General features: G+C 46.1%; 1 protein-coding gene across 14 annotated transcripts in view; it reads left to right on the plus strand.

Annotated features, from left to right (window-relative positions):
- PLCB2 (phospholipase C beta 2) overlaps window positions 1–19,834 on the plus strand; it is a 62,078-nt gene that overhangs the window by 30,090 nt on the left and 12,154 nt on the right. For 7 of the 14 annotated variants that reach the window (XM_054826444.1, XM_054826446.1, XM_054826445.1 and 4 more), the window contains 21 exons: window positions 13–92; window positions 695–748; window positions 3,313–3,388; window positions 3,991–4,091; window positions 4,666–4,832; window positions 5,015–5,161; window positions 5,435–5,592; window positions 7,569–7,651; window positions 8,048–8,132; window positions 9,525–9,696; window positions 10,537–10,634; window positions 11,386–11,482; window positions 12,307–12,391; window positions 12,802–12,926; window positions 13,983–14,137; window positions 14,580–14,744; window positions 15,845–15,944; window positions 16,216–16,320; window positions 17,907–17,992; window positions 18,090–18,186; window positions 19,251–19,304. In XM_054826444.1, coding sequence (XP_054682419.1) covers window positions 13–92; window positions 695–748; window positions 3,313–3,388; window positions 3,991–4,091; window positions 4,666–4,832; window positions 5,015–5,161; window positions 5,435–5,592; window positions 7,569–7,651; window positions 8,048–8,132; window positions 9,525–9,696; window positions 10,537–10,634; window positions 11,386–11,482; window positions 12,307–12,391; window positions 12,802–12,926; window positions 13,983–14,137; window positions 14,580–14,744; window positions 15,845–15,944; window positions 16,216–16,320; window positions 17,907–17,992; window positions 18,090–18,186; window positions 19,251–19,304 — 2,290 coding nt within the window. Of the gene's footprint in view, window positions 1–12; window positions 93–694; window positions 749–3,312; window positions 3,389–3,990; window positions 4,092–4,665; window positions 4,833–5,014; window positions 5,162–5,434; window positions 5,593–7,568; window positions 7,652–8,047; window positions 8,133–9,524; window positions 9,697–10,125; window positions 10,635–11,385; window positions 11,483–12,306; window positions 12,392–12,801; window positions 12,927–13,982; window positions 14,138–14,579; window positions 14,745–15,844; window positions 15,946–16,215; window positions 16,321–17,906; window positions 17,993–18,089; window positions 18,187–18,455; window positions 19,305–19,834 lie in introns of those variants that run through there. The other 7 variants (XR_008577265.1, XR_008577264.1, XM_054826442.1 and 4 more) reach the window with 7 other exon arrangements.

Below are 19,834 nucleotides of genomic sequence, written 5' to 3' on the forward strand. Positions count from 1 at the left end.
GTTTGTTCCCAGAGCTGGGCTGAGGATATTATGGCCATTGTTCGGAATCCCCTCACGTACAACGCTTCTCGATACACCTTCCTAGAGAAAATGTAAGTGATCTCTGAAACATTCCTGTACCGCCCATTCTGTCTGTATTGGAAAGATAAGGTTTCTTAGCATCCAGGTCCTTTGGCAGCCTCCAAAACCAGCCCCAGGGCACAGGTCGGGGGGTGGTACTTGGGCCATATGTTGCGTGACAACTGACTGCCACAGAAGTGCTTGGGCCAGTTACACACACACGTGGCATTGGACAGACTGAAATTCTGAGCCTCAAACGTGTCTCCCACTGCAGTCACAGCACTCACCCCAACAAAGCGCTGCCTCTTTTTCTTGGCTCGGTAATCCTGTTCGGTTGGCAGCCTGGGATCACTGAGGAATGCTAAATAATAGGGGATATCGTTATCTCTTATCTCTATCTTATGTTTCAGAGGAATCTTTCTGATATCTAAGCTGTTATAATTTGCCTGTTTCTCCTTCCCAAGAAACAGGAACAGGTTCTGTTTGAGGTTAAGCTGATGGTCTGTAGGACCCTGATTTCCAGTTAACTGTTAGATTGTTTTCCCAATTGCATACTTTTTCTTTGTCCTTACTTAACAGGACCTCTAAGATCGCACAAGTGCATTTTCATAATCTTGGGGGTTTTTTTCCGCAGCCTGGTGAAGCTGAAGATGCAGCTTAATGCAGAGGGAAAGATTCCTGTCAGGAAGTGAGTATGGATATTTGTTTTATTGTGTGTTCAGTCAGATTAAAGGCAGAGCAGCTAGGAAAAGGATGGTAGCCCAATGGCTTCAGCTGCCTGCTCTTTCCGCACCTAAGAGGTAGAGATCGTTCCCTCTGGATTCAGGCCATGAAAGGACTCCTGCTGCACCTAGGTTCCTCCCGGGCAAGGGCCTGGGATATCATTTGGGGCTGAAAGGAGACCTTTTGTGGCAAGAAATTGCCTTAAACAGCCATTGATTTCACTTCCTGGCTGTTGCCAAGAAATAATCAACAAAACCAAGCAACTTAGGTAAAATTCTGATCAGATTGTGTTGCAAACCTGAGTCGAAAGGTGGATGAGGAGTAGGACTCTTTAGCTTTAATATAAGGAGTTCTGTATTTGGAGAACTTTTTGCTTGACTCCCCAGCTAGCCTGAACTAGGGCTGCGTTGCTTTTGCTTGTCTCCTTTCGTCATGTGTGACCGCTAGAGCTGTTCTCACTAGTGTAACTCTGCTGTGCTCAGCCTTTACTCCAGATGTGCATGAGAGGGAAACAGCCTTGGAGGACAGACCTCTGTTTAAGCACAGAACAGTGGAGATTTGCACTTTGCTGTCCCTAGGGTTGGCGCTGTGCATCAGGGTAGGACTGCCATTAGCATAAGCCAAGGCTGCGTTGCTGTAGTGATGACCAGCCTGTTACTTCTCCCCTGCACGGCATGGCAGAAATCTAGAATTGATTTTGTGCCACTCAGTGTCTTCCCTAGTAAAATCGCTCCCTGGCTGATCCTGTGGCACCTCCATGTCGATTCAACTCGTAGGGTGACAAAATGCGGTGCTGCCTTGTTGAATTCCCTTTTGGGTGCATAAATTATCTTTTGTTTTAAGAATAAGGAGCTGCAGATAGTGCACTCGTGGGTATTCACTAGGAAGTTTCGAACCACTCTGCTTCCAGGTTTATGCTGTGCTACAGCATCACACGAGGCAAGCGCTAATCACCCGCAATAAATATACTGCCTACTGCGTGTTATATTGCATAACGATTCTAGATTAAGTCTGTGCTGGCTAAATGGGCTCCTGGATGGTTGATCATTATTCAACAATAAACATTTTTTGTTGTTTGTTTTCTAAAGCACCAACGAGCAGAATTTCATTCTGTCAGAAATCAGTGCATTCGTCAAAGGGCTTTTAAAAATGTATAGGTCTTTAATGAATAACTCGCACTAAGGAAAAGTACTTTGAATCGATCTTTAAAATGCAAGCAAGGTAGCATTACTGCAGAGAGAAAACAACTTATTCTGAAATAAGCCAGAAAAAATGGCTGGTACAGGCCGTACCTCTCTTCAATGCCCTGGTCAGTCTTGCTTACAGAGTGGTAAAAGTGCTTTAACTGTGTAAAGCATTAGACCAGTAAATAGTCCAGATCAAGAGCCAGATTTATACAAATACTCAGTATCTTCAGGTGCAGGTATATGTAAGGCTTTCAAAACTCCATGTCTGAATTCTTCTGGAAATTCCACTGAGCATCTGCCTTTCTCTTTAGACATTTGAATCCCTTTTGAATCTTAACAAGGGTGCTGCAATCTTTGCCTTTTAAAGGGCAGCTTGGGAGCCAGTATGCACTGAGTTTGCATAAGTCTGCTGCAGCTCCCACTGAACGCTTCTCCACCTGTCAACACATTTGGCACTTTTTGTTCCCCGTTTTGGCTGTGAGCACCTGTGATGCCAGGAGCTTAATAGAGCTGACATCTAAATTTATCCACAGAGGAGACCTCATTACTGCTGACTGGGATATTCTGAAAGTGGGGAGAGGTCAGTTATTGTTACAGCAGCACAGAGGCTGCTTTAAGCTGAAGGCTGGACTAAGTGAACCCTGCCCTGCAGACCAATACCCAGCTTTCTGCATGGGAGGTGAGCTTTGGTTTCTGTGGCAGCAGACTTTTACGCTTCCATCATGTAGCATACCAGCTTCTTTGCCTGCGTAATGAGTTTGTTCCTTGAATTCACAGAAAGCCTTTGGTTCCACAAGACTTTGCCATCTTTCAAAGCAGCAAATATGCACAATGTTCGTTTGCTTTTTTAGAATGTTGTCTTGACTACAAAGTTATTCCTTGCTAATGCCAGCTTCCGCATGGGATAGTGTCTGGGGGGAGCAAGTGTCCTGGGGAATTCGTGGCATGGGGCCTCCTGCCACAGAGGGCACCTTCCAAGAGGGGCAGGGGAAGGACAGGGAAGAGCGATTTTGAGAGTAAGCTGATGTAGTTTAATGACAGGGCTCTTCCAGAGTCCATAGCAGAAATATAGAAATTCTGTATTAAGGCAGCAGTCAAAAAATCCACTGTAGGATTATAGGATTATAAACTGTAGGTTTATAAGACTTGGTACATCAGTTACGCCCTTGGAGAAACACTGTTTTTCTTCTCTGGTTCATGTTTACAGTCTTCTCGTCAGTCTCCTTCACTGTGCATTTTGAGTGTCTGGTACTCTGGCTGCAGCTCCCAGCCCCCCAAACCCAAGCTTTCTGATTTCGCTCCTGTTACATTGTGATGATTTCTGTTTTCCCTGTCTGGTCAGTATTTTTCAGATGTTTCCTGCAGACAGGAAGAGAGTGGAAGCAGCATTAAGCGCTTGTCATCTTCCCAAGGGCAAGGTAAGGGTTTCGCTCGGTAGCCAAAGCTCTCACTAGTTTGAGAATGATCTTTTTGCCTACCCTGACTGTGATGCCCTGTGATGGCTGTGCCCATCAGCCCAGATGCTCTTAGTTACTGTGAAACCTTTTCCTTACCACTAGCTGCCATGCCTTAACTGCAAGCCTGCTAGGATCAGTTCTTACTGTTTGTATTGCAGCGACGCTCGTGACTCCATCACTTGCACTATGTGGCATGAGAAGCAGCACGTTCCCTTCCACTTGTTTCACTGTCTGCTCTTTGAAGCAAGATCTGACGATTAATCTTGGCACTTCTACCAACCCGCAGAGTACAGTCCGGGCCCCTGACAGCTCCTACCACTACACCGTGCTTTAGCTTTATACCATTGCACAAGAGGCACCGAGAGACAGTTCAGATAACTGTCCATTCTGAAACGGGGCATTGTGGTGCTTCTCCACTCCATCTGTTCTTTCCTAAACACCGTGCCAGATGTTCCAGTCGCTTACTTGCATGGTCACAAACAAGTGCGGGACTGTGCGTGTTAATGGAGAGGTCAAAGCCATCACGGGTTTGTGTTACTGACGTGTCTTCATTACATTCTCAGAATGATGCCATCAACCCAGAGGACTTCCCTGAGACTGTGTATAAAACTTTCCTCATGAATCTCTGTCCACGGCCTGAGATTGATGAGATATTTACCTCACAGTAAGTTTCCCTCAAGCAATGGCACAGAACTTGATCTCTTGAGGCAAAAGATAAACAAAAAGGAGGGGCAAGGGGATTTTATGCTGTGTGGCTTGTCTGGTCTCAAGCCCTAAAAGGGCAGGGACTCTTAACTGTCACCATCAGGAGGGCTGATTCTTGCTTGTGGCTAGCCCCAAACAAGGCCATATACAGCTTGAGAACCATAGGTCCTCACAAGTAGTCAATTAAATTTTTTTTTTCCCAAGTAGCTAAATCTGTGCCCTCTTAAATCGACTTGATATCCTAGGGCAAGCAATTCAGTGTGCTCTGAAATTCAGGTCCTTTTAGAGTTCAAGTCAGAGGCTCAAAATATGCTTTGTTCTCCCTCAGCATGCCCTCTTCACAGTATTGAGTGAGTTAGGAAGAAGAAAGGCCACTGCGGGAAGCATCGTTTACAGGAAGAAATGTAGACAAAACAGAAATTTGGGGGCTCAGGAAGGCCAACACCCATTGCTAACCTGAGGAAGGACCAGTCCCTCATTTTCTGGGTAATACACAGGCCTTACCTCTGCTCCTCTGTATTCTCTCACCACAGCCATTTAAAAGCAAAGCCCTACATGACCAAAGAGCACTTGGCAAAGTTTATCAACAAGAAGCAGCGAGACTCTCGCCTCAATGACATCCTTTTCCCACCAGCCAAACCTGAGCAGGTGCAGAGCCTGATAGAGAAGTATGAGCCCAGTGGGATTAACATCCAGAGAGGTGAGTCTTGTTCAGCCTGAAAGTCTTGCTATAGAGGTGGTATGAAAATAGCAGAGGATCTCGCACCTTCTGCTACCCTGACTTTCCCGAGGTCTCACAAGTCCCTGTGTTGCAAGGCACCGGCAAGGAGGTGCTGGAACCGCTTTGTTTTGGTACTATTAACAGCTTTGTTTTCTGTGCAGGGCAGTTGTCTCCAGAGGGGATGGTCTGGTTTCTCTGTGGCCCTGAGAACAATGTGATAGCACTGGACAAATTGGTGCTGTACCAGGACATGACCCAGCCACTCTCACACTACTTCATCAATTCATCACACAACACGTATTTAACAGGTATGGGCAGTTCCAGAGTCTGCCTCTGCTCCAATGCGTAGGTACCACCACCAGGGATGGATGAATGAGACTGACAGACAGTTGTGTCTGCCCTCAACTTTGGAGGGCCGAGGGCTGTAATGCATCCTGAGGGGCTTGGCACTTAAATGCTGTGTAAGAAGAAGAAATGTCACCCTGTAACCTAAAACATCTTAATGTTAAGCTCCAGTTTATGCAGAAAGTGTCCCGCATGAAAAGCTAATGTCAAGCCTCCCTTCTCCTGCTCTCCTCCAGCCGGTCAGTTTTCTGGTATCTCGTCTCCTGAAATGTATCGCCAGACACTGCTGGCTGGCTGCCGCTGCGTGGAGCTGGACTGCTGGAAGGGCCGTCCCCCAGATGAGGAGCCGATCATCACTCACGGGTTCACCATGACAACCGAGATCCTCTTCAAGGTACGGAAGGAGCTTTCTGCTCACATGCTTTCCCCAGCTTGGTTTTAGACTGATCTCTGTTTGAGGAAGCTGGCTGAGGGAACTGTCAAATGGATGGGCTGAGGGCAAAGATGTTTGAGAGGAAAAGATTGATGGCAAGATGACAAGCGAATGAAAGGTGAAAAAATATGCAATAGGTTGGAGTTTGTGTACGTTTTTGGAGTGGGAGGACCACAGGAGAGGTTACTAGCCAGATGGAGATGAATGAATGAGGGAAATGCAGGCAGTCAGGTGGAAGCGATGGAGAGATGGTTGAGTAGATGCGCCTGCATACACGGCGCTGTGCAGCAAGATGGATGTCTGGACAGAAATTTGCGTGAGGATGGTGGATTTGTGGATGGATGCATGTCAGAGAAACAAATAAGATGGCTTTTAGAAAACAAATGGTTAAAATGAGTTTATCTTCTAACTGGTCTACAGCAGGTTTCTGTGGCTTACAGCCTCACATGGTGGCGCTTTGGAGGAATAGGTTTTAATTACTTCCTAATTACTTGAGTGTGTGGAATGTGTTCAGTGGAGCAGCTGCCCCCTAGCACGCTGGGCAGATGGCTTCCCTGAGGATTCGGCTCCCGGGCTTCAGAAGCACAGTGCAAAGCCTGCTTCTCCCTTGGAAATTTAGGGCATTTAACCACAGAAGTTACAAACAGCTTGCAGGTTAAAAATCAATGCATCACACTTATTTTCTTCGGCACTCCTTTACACAGCCGCAGCCAACAGGCAGAGGCACTTCATATTCTTTTTAAAGCATTTATTCTTATTCTGTATCTTCTCCGCAGTTCCCACACTTCACTATTACTAAAATATTTATGTGGGGAAAAAAACCACAACCAATCCTTAAGATCGGAGGTATTGCCATATTCAGTGTTAGTAATTTCCCAAATCCTGTAGTACTGCTGCTGCTTTTTGCGCGGTGGTTCACTACAGATAGGAGAAATAATGACAGCTGTAGCTGCTGTAATTGCAGAGCTCTGCTAAAACATGTGACTTTACCTCAAGGAAATTATAACCTGTTAACACAGCATGTGCCCAGGTTTTAGTTTTACATAATACATAGATCTTTCCCTCCACGCCTCTCTCCCTTTTCTACCATTGCCTGTGGCCTTTTAGTAGCTTTTTCTGTAGCTTCTCCTCCTCTGGACCTTGCAGGTTTCTCTGATAGAAAGTCCAAGTGGTCTGTGGAGCAGCAGCTGTGGCAGCCTCCCTCAGTGCTGAGATCGTGGCCGAGCCAGGATTTTGGGGGGAGTAAGGGACTGTAATTGCAAAGGAGCAATTGACACTTCTCTACCTTGTCAGTTAGCACCAGAAAATAAAATAGTGGAAAGTTTGTGGCAGTTTAACAGGGGCTTGGGGAAAATATGATTATTTTTTCTTACATCATTAATGCTGAGAACGTTTCCATGGTATTTGCATTTGAAATGTCAGCACTGCTGGTTACTTAACATTCCAGTTTGCTGCTAGATAGAAGGATTTTATAAGCAGGTGAAATGATAGAAAATTGGACGGGTTCAGAGGTAAGTATAAATAGGGTTTGAAGCAGTTTAATCTGGTGCTGCATACACCTTTCTCGATCGATTCAAAGTGCATGTGGCAGTGGCTTGCCTCTCTGGCTAGACGCTTTCACATTCATTTATGTATACACTAAACTATGCAAGAAAAATAAAACCTCATATTCTTACGTCTTTTTTATTTTTATTTTATGCAAGCTATTGAGTGTGACTGTGTTATATCCTCTGGAGCTGCAAATCTGAGCGGGTATGAAAGAGATGACGCTTCTCGCCTTCTTAGTGGGAGAAGATAAGTTACTTTCTTTAAAGAGAAGCCCCTGACTGTGATCATTTTGGAGATCTGAAACTTGGGGGTCCTTTCAGTGGGAGGTCAGCTGCGTGGCTCTTATGAATGAGTGCTGATCTTTTCTCTGACCATTGCTTCTCCTTTAGGATGCCATTGAGGCCATTGCAGAAAGTGCTTTTAAGACGTCTCTCTACCCTGTCATCTTGTCCTTTGAGAACCATGTGGACTCGTGAGTGTCTGGTGACTGGGGACCAAACCTGGGAGAATTGTGTTCCCTCTTGTCCAGAGCAGAAAGTATGCAGGCAAGGGCTGCTGGGTTTTCAGTGAGTGCCTGAGCTGAAATGAAACACCAGTTGAGATTTCTGAAGCGATTGGAGATGGGTCAGAGCTGAAAGGCGAGCCTTAAGCTGCAGAGTGACCAACCACAATTGTGCAGCCTTTTAGCTCAGAAACAAATGGGAATGAGCCTGGGAAGGGACATCAGGATCTGCGTAGCTGTCTGAGTGAAGGCAAGGGATGATTTTCTGGGTAGACTATATGGATCTTGAGATGTTTGCTCATGCTAAGCTCTGGATTTGGGCATCCGTCTTCTTGTTCACTCCTGCTTGATCTCTTTGTTTCTTAGGCCCAAGCAGCAGGCGAAGATGGCTGAGTATTGCCGAACCATATTTGGAGATATGCTGCTGACAGAGCCGCTGGAAAAATACCCAGTAAGTGGAAGTTGGGGAAGGAGGCTAGTGGAGAGGTCTTTCTGAAAAAAACGGTCACTCCTGGTGCCAGGAGACGGCACAACAGATACAAGGACAGTGAAAGAGAAGACGATACTGTGGACAAATAAGCCTGATTCATAGGGGTGAGCAACATAGTAAGTGGATGGAAGACCTCTCAGTTGTAGAGGTTTTCCTAAGCACTTGCCTGACTGTGCTTTTATTTAATGCTGTGCAACTTGGGTGACTTTGGAAGCTGAGCTCTGGGTAATCGAGTCGTACCAGTTGTACCAAGATGAGCCAGTGTATTTTTGTGCACGGTACCATTTCAAATCTGTCTGCCAGCACTTGCTTTGGAAAGAAACAGGAACAAGGGCTTAGTAGCATTTCAGGCTCTTCCTACCAGTGCTTCTAAATTCCTGTTACCAACCTGGAAATACTCCCTCCAGGCATAGATGGGCAGGTCATGACATGCATAGCTTTGCGCTCAAGAGTAGCTGAGTAAAGCTCCCGATCTGCTTGACCCTAGTCATCAGCTTACTTGTACAAGCACGTATTTTTGTGGGCACCGTGGTATCTTTAGTGATCCGCATGCACACTGCTACTTCAGCTGCCTTGTGACTTGGCGCTGATTTACAAATAACAGGCAGTGCCTGTGCTCTGCAAAGCATGAGGCAGCTCCTTGGGATACGTAGCAGAGGGGGGAGCTCAGACACCTAGCCAAAGCATCTCTTTTCAATCCCTGAGATCAAAAGAAGAGCTGCAAGGAAGCAGTGAGCAAATCAGTAGTTGCCCACTGTCGAGACCCATGGTTTTGTCCAGGCAATGAGGAGAAACAGTTCAGGCCATTAGCTAAATTATTAATAGGCCTGTTGCAATCCGTACAGGGAGCGTAGGTCTAGAAGCCCAGCCTGAGTCATGCATCCTTGTCTTGAGCCACCTACTCTGGGATCTTTTTTTCAAATGTGCTGCAGGCAGAGTGTTTAAATATGGCCCCAGTGCTGATCTAGGACTGAGGCTCTGGGATAATGAGAGAAGTAGGTGGAATGTGAAAGCCAGAGGTGTGTGGACGGCTTCAGGACATGTAGATGTATTTTTAGCTGGGGTGCAGGATGGGTGGCTGGGAACAGCATGGCATGTGCAGGCAGCAGAGCGTGAGAGGGCTGCAAAGTGCAAAATGCTGGTCTGAAACTGAAGGTGAAGTCTTAGAAAAATAATTGCATAGATATAGTGGGATATGCTGGCAGATGGAGAAATTAAAGTACACAGTGGGTGAGAGATGTGTCCATGCACCAGTAAGTGGCCAGAGAAGTGGTACTGGGAGGAGACAGGACAGGAGAGAGGAGTGAATTCTATCTTCGTTATGAAAATTCAGTGTGAAGTTTATCTTTGCAGCTGAAGCCAGGAGCTCCTTTGCCAAGTCCGAAGGATCTCTTAGGGAAAATCTTGATTAAGAACAAAAAGAAGCAATCTATATCTGGGAAGAGACAGAACTCTCTGAAGAAAGGGAGGAACGTGGAACCAGAAATCATCGAGCAGCCAGTGCCAATGGATGCTGAAGATACTGGTATGTCTGAAGGGAAAATGGGACTAGTATAGCTAGGTGAGCAAGTCTGGCCCGCTGGAGACCTTCCAAATCACCCAATGCTAGCTTGAGGCGAGCCAATACTTGTCATTAATTTAATTATCTCAAGAAGCAGCATAAGCTTCGAAGAGAAATTAAATCTTCAGAATATTTTCAAACCGTTCGTTCCAACCAAAAGAGGCAATCAACTCATGCCCTGCCCATCAGTCAACTCTTCTGCATACTCTGAGGCATATGGCCACATGCGTAGGTAATTCATTGATACACACTGGCTATTGCTTTGATGGAAGGGTGGATAACTTTTTACTGCTTGTAGCTCTCTGATATCCATAAATTCACCATGGCCTGTTTCTTCACTGTGAGGTTCTTGAAGGTTTATAGAACCTTCAGCTCCACTCTCCTTTCCTCCAGTCTCAAGGCTGTCACCTCTTGGGCTCAGGGAACCTATGGTAGAACACTGGATTTTCAGTCCCTGTCATGGTAGGAGCACATGAAGTCATATGAAGACAGGGTGAGTGCCACTACGGAGCACCTAGAAATGGACATTTGTTCCCACAGATGTGTGCCACCTTGGTGGGGAAAACAGCGTTGTGATTGTCGCTCTTGGGGGATGAGGGAAGCCTGCAGGAGGAATGATTTGGTCTCTTGAGTGTGCTAGTTCATATTTGGATTTGGCTAATAAAATTGTATGATTCTTCCATTTAGTGTTCCTGCATGACTTGATTGCGAGGTTTTGCAGAGTTCTCCGTTGCTAGCAATCTGTAGTGTCTTGTCTCAGTGTGCTGCTGATACACACTGCTGATGTGGGCTGCGTGTGCTTAGTGTGGGCAGGTGATGTGGCTGAAGAGGAACCAGAGGAAGAGGATGAACATCTCGGAAACCTGGATGAAGAAGAAATTAAAAAGATGCAGTCAGATGAGGTACTGTGGCTGTTGTTTCTGTTCCTTTTCTGTTTATTTTTCTGGCCTCTGGCTTCCTCCGGGGCCTCACCGTATTGACTAGAGATGAATCCAAAGTGCAAAGGGGAATGAACAGTGCTATGACCAGTCAGGGGCTTTCCTTCCCCTGTGCAACAAAAGACTGTTGCAGGAGAAACTGAATAAGAGAAATGAGGTTGCAAGCATAGAGAATATGGCAGAAGAGGTATTATTTCTGACTCTGCCTTTGATACTCTGCATGATTTGGAGATAATTCTTTGCCTTCAGGGTGTTTGGAGACGCTTAGCCTTAGTCTGATAAAAGCCATTACCGAAACATGAAGTGCTGCTGCTGAAGGGGGAAGGAGGAGATCAGCTTTCCCTTCAATAAAAATCAAAACCAAAACATTTCCCGTTTCCATCTCCCCAGTATCACTCAGAGAGGAGGGAAAACAAGGTCCCAGGTTTGTCCCAGACTCCACGCTTTGAGAGGTTGAAAAGGCCCGGGGTTTCTTACATGCTGACGATACCTCTCCTTGTGCCTCAGTGTCAGTTTTTGCCAAGCCACCTAGAAACTCAGTGCCCCTGACTACGCTGCCCACAACGTAACTGTAGGACCAGGAAGCCAAAGAAACTGGTGTGCTCTGGTCAGGGCAGCCACTGGAGCCCTTTGATTGTGAAGCCCAGGTGTGTTTTGTTTCATCTCTAGGAAAGGTCTCTTCATCTGTCTTCTTTGGGTTTTGTTTTCTGCTCAGGGCACTGCTGGTTTGGAAGTGACAGCGTACGAGGAGATGTCCAGCCTAGTTAATTACATACAGCCTATCAAATTTGACTCCTTTGAAGTCTCTGCCCGTAAGTCAAACTCGGTCCTTTCAGGATTCCAAGCGTTGTGTTCTCTCTCCCCCGCAAAGTGTGCGTGCTCTCAAACACTTCCCTTCTGCCCTCCTCCCTGTAGTAAGGAATTGGTAAGAGAAGACAGGGATATGTCAGATATTGCTCCCAGTTACATGAGTGAGGATGAAAAGAAACAGCCTAGAAGCCAGCGGCATCTCTGTGGGCTTGTTTTGCTGCTTCTGCGGGCAGGATTGAGCCCAGCTTTTCTTAACGTATGTGAGTGGCCTTCCTCTTCTGTGATGATTGAACAGAGAAACATCTGAAACACTGCAAGTGCACGCAATTTCTTTATACAGAATAGGTTCCTCTAAACACTTCCCACATTTGGGTCTAGCTTTGAGTGAGCTGGTTTGATTGATGAAAGAAAGAAAAAGAAAAAAACTAGAGGAGTGAAGAAGGGGAAACTTAACAAAATAAAGAACTTAGTGCAAGACTTTGAATATTTGGATTTACTTGGAACTAAAACTCCAGGTAGGAGCTATTCTCTAAATGTCACTGAAATCCAGCAAGAGATGGGCAAAATTATTGCCATTTTAGCTTTGCAAGCCCATCCTGTCTATACTCCGTGATATTCCTGTCCTGTAGTGCACAACCATCGTCTCTCTTCTATGGAGTAACTTTTCCAGGGACCAGAGAAAGGTAAATTGTCTTGATAGAAAATGGTACCCAGTAGAAAGTTGGAGTAAACAGGCCAAGTGCTTCTTGGGTCCGTCAGTCCTCACACACAGAATGGGAGCTGAGCATGCCTTTCTTCTAAATGCTTTCTTTTCTGCTCTTTCTAGAGAAGAACCGGAGTTACGTCATCTCTTCCTTCACAGAGCTGAAGGCTTACGATCTACTAACCAAGTTCCCTGTGCAGTTTGTAGAGTATCCTTTTGCCAACCTTCGTCCCATGTAGTGGATTGTATGGAGTATGAGAGCTAATCTGAAGCTTGGGTAAGGCTGAGGCATATCTAACTGGCTTCTGGTTTCAAGACCTGGTAAACTCTTCATCAGAGATACAAAGTGTGCAGGTGGGACATGGGAACTTCCAGGGTGGTTTGGGGACTGTTTGCAGATTCTTGACAGGATGCATCCTGCTGCAGTGAATGCACAGGCTGCCAGATGCTTGTCTTTAAGTGGAACGGGTATGGGAGAGGAGTCTGTTGTTGCCAAGGCCTGGAAGGTTCTGAGCATTTGGTAGCAGAGCTTAAACAGTTTTTGCAATCTGAATACGTGAGCTAGCCCCAGGGTACGCAAGGAGTGCTCCAGACATGTTTCCAATAGAGCAACTGTAGATATAACAAGCGGCAGATGAGCCGGATTTACCCCAAAGGCACCCGGATGGACTCCTCTAATTACATGCCCCAGATGTTCTGGAATGTCGGCTGTCAGATGGTGGCACTCAACTTCCAGACCATGGGTGAGTATCGCGTTGTCCTCCAGCTTCTGAGTGGGGGAGGCTGTGTGCTCGTGTTCACTGTCTCTTCGCTGCTATTTCCTACCCCTGCTGTTTCCCTGAACGCTTTTATTCTGTGTTCCTTCTCCCAAAGTGGTGGTCATCTTTGACTCCGTCTCCCACAGACCAAAAGCACTTTTCTAGGCCCAGCGCAATCCTGGCACACCGTGTCCGGGATGCCACTCCTACACACTTGTACATACGCACATCCATGGACTTGCTGTCATCCAGTGTCTGGGTACCGTCTCTGGCTGCCCTGTAACATGATGTCAGACTCAATGAAGAGCACGAATGCATGAGAAGCTCCCGCTTCCCCTAAGCCGCTTCCTCTTTTGCGAGGCAGCAGGCAGAGCTCCATCTGGCTACAGGCCTGGCCTGGCCGTGCTGTTATTTCCAGTACTTTGACCTGAGCATGGAAGAAGGGCCTTTCCTTGCTGCACAACCAGCATGAGAAGGAGACAAAGAAAAGCCTCCAGAGAAAGCTATTCTTTACCCCCTTCGTTCCTCAGAGGAGCATCTTACGTATAGAGAGTGTAGGAGACTAGCCTTAGGGTCAGTAGGAGAAAAAAAGAAGGAACTTTGAAAGGGAGAGAGCAAGAGATTGGTTAAGAAGAGGATATCATACTGAAGACAGGTGCAGAACCCACAAGACAGTGTTCTCAAGAGAAGTGGCAGAGAGGATGGACTGAGAGGAGGCTCAACATGAAAGGAGGAAGGAGTAGAGGGGTTCAGACAACTATTTACTTCACACTCAAAAATAGCGGGTACTTCTTAAAGTAGTTTTTAATTTAGTTCTACCCATGACTTATGGTGCAATCATAAGCAAACCACTTACCTTTCTTACAACAGCTGCTGTAATATTTTTCCCTGTAGGGTGCTGAGAGGCTTAATTAGTTTTTGAAATGGCTTTGTGAGCCTTTGGCTAGCAGGGGCTGTAAAAGTACAGCATCTTTCAGCTCACTCCTAGCACCCAATGAGGTCCCTCAGAAATTTTTCTCATTGTGTTCCTCTGTATCTCAGATGTCCCCATGCAGCAGAACATGGCTCTCTTTGAGTTCAACGGCCAGTGTGGCTATCTGCTCAAGCATGAATTCATGCGACGTCCAGACAAGCAGTTTGACCCCTTCTCTGTGGACCGCATTGACGTGCTGGTGGCAAGTACCCTGTCTGTCACGGCAAGTACAAACCATGGTGCTGTTCTTTCCCTGACAGCCAGTTCCTGGCACCACGTCTATAACTGGCATCCATGTCCCTTCTATTTATTACCCGGTAGGGTTCTTAGTGGCAAATGAACCCAGAGAGTCCTGTGGGAGAGTGTTACCATGGCAACTCCCAATCTTTTCACTATTTTAAATTAATCATAATCGCATGAAAATGGAAAATTAGCATCTGCCATGCAGAAGAAGCCAAGGCTGTGATGATGGGGAGGGAGGAGGTTGGAGGAAGTGCTGAAGCCAGAAACATGGGTGGAGGTAAAAGAAAAGCCTACTGTGGATTGGAAGCTGCAGCAGAAAAGATGTTTTGCGGTGGGAGACTGACTTTGGGGCGAAGGTGTGGGTGGATTCTTCTCTTTTATTCTTTTCAGCAGTTGCTAATCATGTTTCTGCTTGTTCATAGATACTCTCTGGTCAGTTCCTGTCAGACCGCAGTGTGAAGACATATGTGGAAGTAGAGCTGTTTGGGTTGCCAAGGGACACAAAGCGCAAATACAGAACCAAACTGACCTCCACTGCCAATTCCATTAACCCTGTGTGGAAAGAAGAAGCTTTTGTTTTTGAAAAGGTAATAGCATTTGATAGTAATTTAGACAGAGAATCCTTAAAGATCCTGTTGGCCACGAGCACTGCCTCTTGAGAGGTCAGTGACAACAGAAGGGACTCACTTCTGGAGAGCTCAGTCGTGGCTTGAGACACAAGATGTTACGTGTTGCGCTCTCAGATAATATCCAGCAACAATATCCAAAACAACTCTCCATCAACATTGCCCTGACAGAGAAGGAGTAGCTGGGGACATTTCTGGAAATAGCAGGCATCAGAAGTCTCCCATTTATGATGCACTTCAGACTGAATTGACTAATCAGCTTTGAAAGCTTCGAGCACCAGGAAGCAGAACGGAACTGAGTGTCTGCAGTTAAATTGTAAATGAGAAACAGAGATACTTCAGAAGTGACAGGACCAGTGAGAGATTTCCAGTTGTGCCAGAATACAGAAAGCTCCCCTGTTTGTCCAGAAGAATTCAGTGGTCACTAATCCAGCTACGGGGTACCGGGCTAGTATAAGGTGATAGTATGTTTGGCCTTTCTGCAGTAAGTTACAAAGGCAAAATACATGTTACACAATTCATCTCTGTCAAGCATGCTGTGAAACAGCAGATATTTTCAGCCTACTTGGGATGTGGTAGATAAATATTATCCTCATTTTAGAAAACACTTTTCAGGCTTCAGTTCTGGCAGAATAATTTTTAGTTCTTTTTATGGCAGAAGAAAATGGGGTAGGAGGAAAGCAAGAGCCCTTATGGCAAAGTTACCATGCTTGCTAAATTGTCCTTCCAAGTTCATTCCCTTCTCTGGTGAATTGTTTCGTGGAAGCTGTGGTCTGGGGGTTTGTTGCCCCATTTTTTCTTTAGGTAAACTGCCCTCCTGTGATCCTATGCAGTCTCTCTTCTGAGAAGCCTGTGTTTTGTGGTGTTTCTATGAATTTATTTATGCCTGTGATAAACTGTAGCCTTAAATTACAAGATGAGGAAATAGGCAGTGACTTCCAACAAAATAATGCCATCTCTCCAAGGAAGGAGGAGAGAATAAAGTTCTGCTTACCGAAGCCAATGTGCGGTTAAGAGTTAGAGGTGAGGACATTGGTGCCTTACTCTGTCTTTTTTCTTAGATCATGATGCCCGAGCTGGCGTCTCTCAAAATTGCGGCTTGGGAGGAAGGAGGGAAGTTCATTGGTCATCGTGTCATTCCCGTTATTGCAGTGCACTCAGGTAAATTTGGTGGAAATGCCTTCAGCTTTTGTGCCCTGAAGACCTATCCATTGGAAGCTGTAAAAAAGATATCCACATCTGCATATTTTGCTACTTAATCTCCATTCCTGTAGGCAGTGGAGCTTCAAATTCATCCTATTACAGCCTTGGCTTAATTCCCTAATATGTTCACCGTGCCCTTCTGTAAAGAGAGGCTTTGTTGTAATGTTGGAGTGCACAGACAAGAAGGGACAGATTGTGTCAGCTTACCTCTTCTGCTTTCTGTTTTCAGGCTATCACCACGTTTGTCTCCGCAGTGAAAGTAACATGCCGCTCACCATGCCTTCTCTATTTGTGTACCTGGAAGTCAAGGACTACGTTCCTGATGCTTGGGCAGGTAGTACGCGTTAGAATGCACGTGGGGGGTGCTCTGGCTTTGTCCAAACTGTGATCCAGAAGCATTTTTCCAGCCTGGGGGTTGCTTTCCTGCTGCACCCTTAATTCCTTGTCAGGGTGGGACTTGAGCACAGGCCAGCATCCTGTCACACCCTTGCTTTCATCAGAGGAGAGTGGATGCTTGCACTGGAACTGGGACGGGTTCCCCACGTGGGCCGGAGCACTCATATCTGACGTGCAGTGCAGATGTTACTCTGGCTCTCAGGTTTGAAATGCGTCAGTCTCTACTACTTTGACTCAGTGGCAGGGAGAGGTTTCCTTGAGGTGATAACTGTCAGGGACTGATGAGAACAGGGTTTTAGGGAGCAGAGGAGTCGTCTTCTTCCCTGTTGGAAGAGAGGGAGGTTCTTGCTGGTACTGAGATACAGTGATCTTCCTTTGAAAGGGATGGTCAGTGAGAGATGAATCAGGAAAGAAGCCCCACTAGAGGTATTGGCAGCAAAATTTTTGTAACAACCATGAACAAAGCCAGTGTCCTGGTTTCAGCTGGGATAGAGTTTATTTTCTGCCTAGCAGCGGATATAGCGCTAGTTTGGATTTAGGATGAGAATACTGTTGATAACACACTGGTATTTTGGATGTTGCTGTGTGATGCTTGCACCAAGTCAAAGACTTTTCTGCTTCTCACCCTGCCATGCCAGTGAGGAGCCTGGGGGTGCACAAGGAGCTGGGAGGGGACATGGCCAGGACGGCTGACCCCAATGACCAAAGGGACATTCCATACTATATGGTGTCATGCGCAGTGTATAACTGGGGGAAAGCTGGCCAGGGGCTGGGACCGAGGCTCAGGAACTGGCTGGGCATCAGTGCTCTACAGGTAGTGAGCAATTGTGCTGTGCATCATTTGTTTTGTATATTATATATATATTTTTTTTTTATTATTATTATCATCATCATCATCTTCCTTTTCCATCATATTAAACTATCTTTATCTCAACCCATGAGTTTTACCTTTTTTCCCAATTCTCTTACCCGTCTCACTGCAGGGAGAGTGAGTGAACGGTTCTGTGGTTGTTTTAGGTGCCAGATGGGTTAAACCACAACAGCCATGCAGAATCTAACAGCATCAGCCACAGAAGTTCCTGTGAATGCCTCTCATGTTTATTCTCTCCTCCCCCATGTTTATACAATGAACCTTATTCATGGGGGAAGTCCTGGGAAATTGATGGTTTTAACACATATTTCTAAAAAAGACCAGGTTCATACAGCATTGGACTGGAATTGGAGCAGGGAGCTGTGCAGGTTAGGAAGGTCTTAACCTGGCTTTGGATTTTGGGAGCAGTATGCTCTTTGCAGCTTCACAGAGCTGCCCTACACATCAGTTGTGAGCTGTCCGCACAGAATGGGACTGAGGTGAAGATGGTCCCTTCCCTCTGCCAGGGAGAAGCCTGTTACAGGTAGAGAATACAAAATATCCCTTCTCCGTAATTTCCTGTCCTAGGCCAGAAAGGAAACCAGAAGGCAAGGAAAATCAGAGTACAATGAGTTATGTGATAATCCGAGCAAAGATCTCCTCTTTGTTTCTAGATCTGACTATTGCTCTCTCCAACCCTATTAAGTTCTTCAGTCTGCAAGACAAGAGATCAGTTCAGCTAAAAGATGGCTCGGCAGAGGTGAGTTTTTCCAAGTTCTGTCATTGTCTCTAAAAAGTGTTGCATGGATTCAGCCTGAAGTAATAGAACTTTGATTTACCTCCGATCTTTGTTTTAGAGGCTTGGCACACAGAGGAACTTCCCATCTGCTGAAACTAATGGGATACCAGACTCCACCGGGAAATCAAGTACGTCTCTTTCCAATGGGCCTGCAGGTAAGGCTGTGGGTGTGGGGTGAGCTAAAAGTGGAAGGGAAAGCCTCTACGCTCAAAAGGCTGGAAAGGGACAGTGCTGGAGGGTGAAGATCCTTGGTAATGAGGTCAGAGCCTCTCAGACCAAGTCACCAACTTAAATTCCCGTGCTTGTCATGAGTGGCAAAAGTCATAGGTATCCCCTGACTCTCGCGGCTGGAGTGAGTGTGATGTGCATACTGCTTTTACTCCACAACAGAAGAGTAATCTGGGGTATCTCCTGAGAATTCCAGGAAACAAGCTGCAGGCCCAGCTGGCATGAGCATCGTCTTTCCCCTCCGAGGCAGGCTAACATATGGGGGTAGTACTGCCGCTTCCTCTGCTATCTTGCGCATGTGCTGAGGACTCAGATAGAGGACCTCAGTTTTCCAGGCTCAGCACAGAGTTCCCTGGGAGATAACCACGTTAAGAGGGAAGCACTGTCCAAGGAGGAAGCGGTCTGTGGCAGAGATGTAGCCTTTCACCGTAAGTGTGGAATTGGAGGTTGGACATTGATTTTGAGCAAAGACAGGATAATTCTGGATGTTTGTGAGAGAAAGATGTTCAGATCTGGCTTAGTTTTATCCCATAATACCTCACTGCTCTTCACCTCTTTGTTCTTTTCAAGGGTCTCTTTCTGTAGATTACCTCATTCTCCTCTATTGTGTTTTACAGTAATTGACAGCTAATCAGTATTTCTTACATACTAACAGTATCAATGTGATTAGTGTTGTTTTAAATATGTCAGTATCAAAACAATCAGTTTTCTCCAATTTCAGACCAGAACATCCTTCTCAGCTAATCAGAACAAGTTTACATGTGCCAAATCGTCACTAGCAATAGCCTGCTAATACAAAGCAAATGCCCTTTTTTCTGGCAAGGCAGAGAATCCTGTTCCCTTTCTGCTGTGCCTGTTAACAAAGTTCCTGAGCACTTAAACATCTCAGCAGCTTAATTAATTCCTGTGGCCCACGTTCTCAATGAACTCTCCACTGTCCATTTTCAACCTGAAGACAGAGCGTCAACAGGAACATTTTTTGTGATTTCAGGAGCAGCAGCTTTTGCCAAGGACAAAAATGTGACAGAAGTGACACAGATTGCAGGTAACTCCTGATTGCAGGTTCACGTGGGCTGAGACTCTGTCAGTCATTTTATATTCCCTCTCTGCCCAATTTCTGACTGGAATAGAGATGAAGCCTGTTTTGCAAACAAAAAAAGACCCGACCCAACCCTGCATGTTGTAGCCAACACTAAAGACAAACCACATGAGTCCTTGGGCTCAGGGACCCGGTTTCCCAGCCTGCGGCACCATTTGCCCGTTTGGACACCTGCCATGGTGTGTGGTGAGCTCTCAGGCTGGGGCTGAGCTCACAGCAGGTCTTGAGGAGAAAAGAGGATTGAAGTTGCCATGGTCCATGCCTTGTGCCAGCTGGGCCACTGCCATCTGCCCAGGTAGGTCCAAAGGGCTTTGGACTGCTCCAGCTTTAGCCCTCTGAGGCCACTGCCTATGATTACTTTAGATACAGACTCTGGTAAAAGGCATCGCATAATACGGAAACATAGCGGGTCTGGTTTGACCTAGACTGGTTGGCTGAGACACTTGGATTTAAGCTGTATGCTTGTTTCCTCCATA

The sequence above is a fragment of the Grus americana genome, chromosome 5 (genome assembly GCF_028858705.1).
Source record: "Grus americana isolate bGruAme1 chromosome 5, bGruAme1.mat, whole genome shotgun sequence".
In the NCBI taxonomy this organism is placed as follows: Eukaryota; Metazoa; Chordata; class Aves; order Gruiformes; family Gruidae; genus Grus; species Grus americana.